The 6,473-nt window shown below is 45.6% G+C and overlaps 1 protein-coding gene across 1 annotated transcript in view; it reads left to right on the top strand.

Annotated features, from left to right (window-relative positions):
- The window catches only part of LOC102383253, a 95,961-nt gene that overhangs the window by 13,076 nt on the left and 76,412 nt on the right, over positions 1 to 6,473 (top strand). The window contains exon 7 of the mRNA XM_006015953.3: positions 3,694 to 3,776. Coding sequence (XP_006016015.1) covers positions 3,694 to 3,776 — 83 coding nt within the window. The remainder of the gene's footprint in view (positions 1 to 3,693; positions 3,777 to 6,473) is intronic.

Below are 6,473 nucleotides of genomic sequence, written 5' to 3'. Positions count from 1 at the left end.
GGGAGGAGAGGAGTGAGCCTCCTCCCCCCGTCAGGCCTGGGCCCACTCCTACTCCTCCCCAACCCCAACTCCCCCCACCCCGCCGCCACCGTGGCCCAGCTTCTCTCCACCCTTGGGCCTGGTCCTCCCCCACATTGGGCCTGGGCCCGTTCCTACTTCCCCCTGCTGCAGCAGGGAGGGTGGGAGCGGGCCCAGACCCCAAGCAGCAGGAGGGAAGGGGGAGCAGACCCAGATGGGGCTGGGGCCTGGGGCTCCATCCCCGCCTGCTCCCCCTCCCCGGTCATTCTTGATGAGCAATTGGCTCAATTTGCTTCTTTTGGTCAATACAGTCCACTTTTTTAACTACTTCTTGAGAATGGTTTACAGTTTTTCTGCCACTTCAGCGATGCCCCACAGCTGATTTGTTTTCTATGACAGTCTACACTGGCTTCCTTCCTTCCTTCCTATCTGGTGAATGTAGCCCTTCTAATGAGTATTTTTTCTGTTAAGTTTTGAAACCAATATCAAGATACATTGGTAGAATGAGGCACTGTAGTTTGAGATTTTTAAAGTCTGGAAAGTCAAAGGGAAATAGCAAAGAGATGAAATGATACCAGAAAAAACAAGAGGAGATAAATGCCTGAATGCGAGTCTTATTCAAAAAATTGTCAAAATATTTTCAGATGCAGAGGTTGTTTCAAAGATGAGAGGAATATTTGCAGACTTCAGAAAGAGAGAAAGGAAGTAGGAAAACTGTACCTAAAACCCTAAGGTCGCTTGTACATGTGATAAAATTGCCCTTTTTAGTGGTTTAATTGCCCATTTTTTAGTGATTTTAATTTTGTCACACTGTACATGTGCAGTAGTGTATTGCGATTTACATGACTTTGTTATGGAGCAGACTAAAACACATTCCAATGTATTTTATTTTGCTGTGTAACAAATTGCAGTGATACATTAATTCCCGGAGCTGCAGCTCAGGAGCCACGTGACCCACCAGCAGCTTGTTTCCTGGCCAGCTCCACAGAGTAAAAAAAAGCGGTGAGAGGCTTGGTGGGCTTCCAGCGCCCTGTGCACTGTTCCTGATGTGTGGGACCACCTGGGAATGGGTTGGCTTGCCCTTGGGGCAGTGAGGGAAGGCGGCAGGAGGGTGACTGGGTGTGCTGGTGACCAGAGAAGGCGGCAGAGACGGTGCACGGGATGCTAGAAGCCCAGACGGGCTTGCAGAGCACAGCCAGCTGCCCTCCTGCCACCTTCCTACACTGCCCCAGGGGCAAGTCAGCCTGTGCCTGAGTGATCTCAGGCAGCAGGAGGGCAGTGGGGACAGTGTGTATGGGGTGTTGGAAGCCCCGGCAGGGGAAAAAAAATGGTGAAAAGGGACCTGCTTTCCCCACCAGTGGAATCTGCCCATCTCTTCTGTGGATAGAGGGTGAGCTGTTGGCCGTGTCTGAGTTTCAGGGGGCCTGATCCTTCCCTCTGTGGTGGCAGTGCCCCATGGGGCCACCCAGGCAGGCTGATAGTGAGCCAGATGCTGCCCCAGCTCAGAGCCAGCACCTGGCTTGCTGTCACTCCGCCCAGGTGACCTTGGGGGTGCCGCCAACATGGAAGGAAGGACCAGGGCCCCTTGCAGCTTGGGGACCACTTCACCTGCTGGCTCCTTGTCCCCCGGCTGCAGGCAGGCTCTGCCAGGAAAAGAAAAAATGGTGAGGGGTCCAATCCTTTTCTTTTTTTTTTTTTGGTGGAGGGGCTCGAGCTGCTGGTAGCATCTGAGTTGTGGGGGTCCTCGGTCCTGCCCTCCATGCCAGCGATGCCCTTCGGGGCTGCCTGGGAGGGGTGCTAGCAAGCTGGGTGCTGACTCTGAGCAGCTCAGGGCTTGCTGGTAGCTTGCCTCCTGGTCATGGGCCTACTCCAGGGGGGGAATCAGGCCTCTCGCTGTAACAGTGACGGAGCCCCTAAATCAAAACGTCAGGATTAAAAACCCACCAATTGAAAAATGCACCGTTTCGGTTTAGGGAGAACGAAATCCTCGTCACATGAACAAGTGGCATAAGAGTTTAGGGTGATTTTTGAATAAATGGAGTGCTTATTGGTGTAGCTTTGCTAAGAGTAAGTAGCATACAAATAGTGATGGAATGATGAAGTTGAGACAGAAAGTAAACAGTTAAAGTAAAAATAATCTACATTGTTTAATCCTCTTCGTTCAAACTTGAATTCAGAAGGGAGATTAACATGGGAGATGAAATATTGGAGAGCAGGCCAGGAGAATGAGCTATTTTCAAAAAGGAGAAAAAAAGAAAATAAAATTTAACAAGCAGTCATATGCACCGGAATGATTGACTTTTTAATATATAGACTTCTATTTCATTGGTTAGTACATTTACTTATTTAGCAAAACAGATAAAAGGGAAGTTAAAGATTATACTCAAACTGACAGGGTAGAGGAGATATTCCATATCGAAATATCAAACCTGGATCAGTTGCACCATAGGGTGGCTTATCTGGATAGCTTTTAAGAAAGTACTCTTTGTTTACTTGATAGTAAAGGATGAATCCTCATTTGATTTGCCTCTATTTTGTTCTTTGGATAAAATCATAGTGTATACTATCACTGTAATTTGTATTAGACATGCATTCTTTGGAGTTGGATTATATTTTAAGATTTTTTGGGGGGGAGGGGTTAGTTGAATGATAAAAAATGGGTCTGTGTATAAAACAGGTATGATTAATTTTGAGAGTATCTAAGATGATGCATAAGCAATTTTGAAAATTTTGTCCCTAGTTTAGTGTGCTAGATTACTACAGTTTATACTTTTTTGCTAGTTGCATAATAATTGTTTAAACATTTTTCTAAACAATTAGAAAGTAGTTTATGACATGCTACTGAATAGTAAGATAAATCATTGCCTTAAAATAGTACTTTGGGTTTTTAGCATCTAAAATCAGCAGACAAGACATCAGCTTTTATGTTGCCTGCATGGCCTTTGCACAATAAATTGCATTAAATTTAATTAATTCCTCTTGGAAAGTTAAAGGATTGAAGTCACCATACTGAATGAGCATAGTGGTTCCAAGAAATCTTGACACACAAACTTCATTAGACTATAAGATAAAGCTATGGTTCATTAAGGCATGGAAGCATGTATGTAATTTAAGCACATATATAATCTCACTGACTTCAGTATGATTACTCACATACTTAAGATTTAATTATATGCTAAACTTTTGTGGGTCATCAGAGCCTTAGCCCTCATCTTTGACATCTGAACTGTAACATTCCTGAACTGTAACATTCCTATCTGAACAAAAAACATGCCTAGGGGAGGTGGGGAAGAGAGAAAAATCTTTCACATCTTTAAATATCTGATCCATTGAATTTTTGGTGTCTCTGCTCAGACTGCCAATAATAGCTATATGTGATGATTTTTGTGATATGTGGTTGAAGTCACCACCTTAATGTCTATAGGTCATTAAACTGTCTCCACATGTTAACAACTTTTCATTACTATAGATTGGGCTGTTTTATAAATGACAACCTAAATGTTACTGATTTCCTCAAGGATTTTTTTAAAATCATGATATCCTTAACTTCCTTGCCTATGCAGACTCAGTTCATTTCCCTGTTTCCCCAACTTTCACTGATTTATAGCATTTTACATTTATTTCAACACTATTGCTGATGAGATATCTATAACTCTTTTTTTTTTTATTTAATAGGCTTTGGACCTCTCCAAAGATAGTCAATGGTTTTTTGATGTAGAAGGTTTCCTCAGTCCTAAAATGGCAGATTTTTATGATAAGTAAGTATTGGCACAGTTACTGCAAGCAAAAGTAAATATCTTATTTACATTGTGTCTGAAATGATGATAAGGTGTTTTCTTTCCTTATTATTGGTTTTTGGTAACAAAAAGCATATCCTCATTGCTTTGGTAGGTGGTATTCAGAAATCTGTGCCCACCTGCTCCTGCTTTTTATACACCAGTCCTGGGATTGGCAGAGTGGAGCTGCCCTGAGAGCACCTACTGCCCCACTCTCGAGATCTGTCTCCAGCATGCTTGAGAGTGGTAGGGGATTTCTCTCAGAGTAGCTTCAATGCCTCATTTCTGGGTTTGAGACAGGTAGAATGGGAGGGACAAAGAGGACAGTCTTCTTGGTGATGCTCTTGAATGCTCCAGAAGTAGGATGGACAGACTCTCGAGTCATTTTTCTGTTGTTGGTTGCCTTTTTCTTTGCATCTATCCCTGATTTTCTCCTGGGAGCTGTATCATTTAAATCCATAGCTAGTATGAAGTCCTAATGGGATCACTTGGGGGTAATTTTTTTCCTTAAGATCCTCATGTGGATGTACTCTTTCCTGAACCAGACACTCCAATACAGATCTTGCCATGGGTGAGGTTACTCTTGTGGGGAAATGGTTGGAGAAGTCAATTGTGGTTGAAATTAGTAGTAGGTTATTTGCATTTATTTACAGTTTTTGCTAAAATAATACAATAAAGTGGTCAATAAAATTATATCACAGTATCATAGTACTTAGGGTTGGAAGGGACCTAAATAGATCATCAAGTCCAACCCCCTGCCCCGGGCAGGAATGGGTGCCGGGATCATATCACCCCACCAAATATCTGTCCAGCCTCCTCTTGAAGACCCCCATGGTAGGAGAGAGTACCACCTCACTTGGGAGCCTATTCTAGAGCCTGGCAGCCCTAACTGTAAAGTAATGTCTCCTGATGTCCAGCCTGAACCTTCTCTCTAACCATTTGTGGCCGTTATTCCTAGTAACCCTGGGTGGTGCCCGGGAGAACAGAGCCTCCCCCAGTTCCCGTTGGTCCCCCCCGGTGAGTCTGTAAATGGCTACCAGATCCCCTCTCAGCCTTCTCTTGTGGAGGCTGACTAGGTTTAGGCCCTTTAGCCTCTCTTCGTAGGGCCTGCCCTGCTGCCCCTTGACCATGCGAGTGGCTCTCCTCTGAATCCTCTCAATGCTAGCCACATCCCTCTTGAAGTGCGGCACCCAGAACTGGACGCAGTACTCCAACTGTGGCCTGACCAATGCCACATAGAGGGGAAGGATCACCTCCTTGGACCAGCTTGTGATGCATCTATAGATGCACGACAAGGTGTGGTTAGCTGTTACTGACCACATCCTCGCATTGGCGGCTCTTGTTCATCCTGGAGTCAACAATGACTCTAAGATCCCTTTCTGCCACTGTGTTGACAAGGGTGTTCCCCAGCCCATAGGTGCATTGCTGGTTCCTTCTCCCTAGATGCAGCACCTTGCACTTGTCTGCGCTGAATTCCATCCTATTCTCATCCCCCCCATCTCGGTAATTTGTCTAGATCTAGCTGGATTCTGTCCCTCACCTCCAGCGTGCCCACCTCGCCCACAACTTGGTGTCATCAGCAAATTTGGACATTGTGCATTCCACACCCACATCCAGATTGCTGATAAAGATGTTGAACAGTATAGGCCTCAGTCCCAAACCCTGGGGGACTCTCCTGCCCACATCCCTCCAGGTCAAAAATGACCTGTCCACCACCACTCTCTGGGTGCGACCTGCTAGCCAATTTGCCACGCATCTGACTCTGTATCAACGCCACAGTCACCAAGTTTTTTTTTAAGAGCATGCGGTGGGAGACCGTGTCAAAGGCCTTCTTAAAGTTCAGGAAGACGACAGCCACCCTGACACCCTCATCCAGGGACTTTGTGACCTGATCATAAAAAGAAACCAGGTTAGTCAGGCAGGACCTGCCCTCAGTGAGCCCATGTTGGTTGCTCCTGAGCATTACCTCCTCTGCTGGGCCCTTGGAGATGTGTTCCTTGATAATTTTCTCAAAGGTCTTCCTAAGGACCGAGGTAAGACTGACTGGTCTATAATTGCTCGGGTCCTCTTTTCTCCCCTTCTTGTAAGTGGGGACCACATTGGCCCTTTTCCAATCCTCTGGTACCTGGCCAGTGCCCCACGAGTGCTCATAGAGCCGTGCCAGGGGCCCCGCTATGACTCCCCCGCCAATTCCCTCAGCACCCTCGGGTGAAGAGCATCTGGACCTACTGATTTAAACACGTCTAGCCCCTCCAAAAGTTCCCTAAGTTGTCCCTGACCCTAGGCATGGTGGTGCCTCCCCTGGGTCCGTCTGCAAGTCTAGTGGAGGAGATGTCCCGGGCCCTGTTCAGGAATATGGAGGTAAAGAATTCGTTAAAGTGGTCAGCTTTTTCATTTGCTACAATCACCAGATTGCCAAGTCTATCCTGTAGGGGCCCCATGTTACCCAGTGCCTTCTATAGAATATACTAATACAAGTCTATAGTATACGTTCTTTGCCAAAAGCATACAGTATGATTACATATTCTACCAATATAAACAAAATGAAAACCATGCATAGCATGTTATGATATGAAAAATAGATGGAACAAAGCACTGTATATAAGTATAATATGTACTAGCCAATTGCCTGTCAGGAGTGACGAGCAGGGGAGCATGTAGGGATGGAGCCCCATGCCT

This window comes from Alligator sinensis, unplaced genomic scaffold, assembly GCF_000455745.1.
Source record: "Alligator sinensis unplaced genomic scaffold, ASM45574v1 scaffold297_1, whole genome shotgun sequence".
Lineage (NCBI taxonomy): Eukaryota > Metazoa > Chordata > Crocodylia > Alligatoridae > Alligator > Alligator sinensis.
Note: the sequence above shows the minus strand (reverse complement) of the source record. Positions and strands in the feature narration are given on the sequence as shown.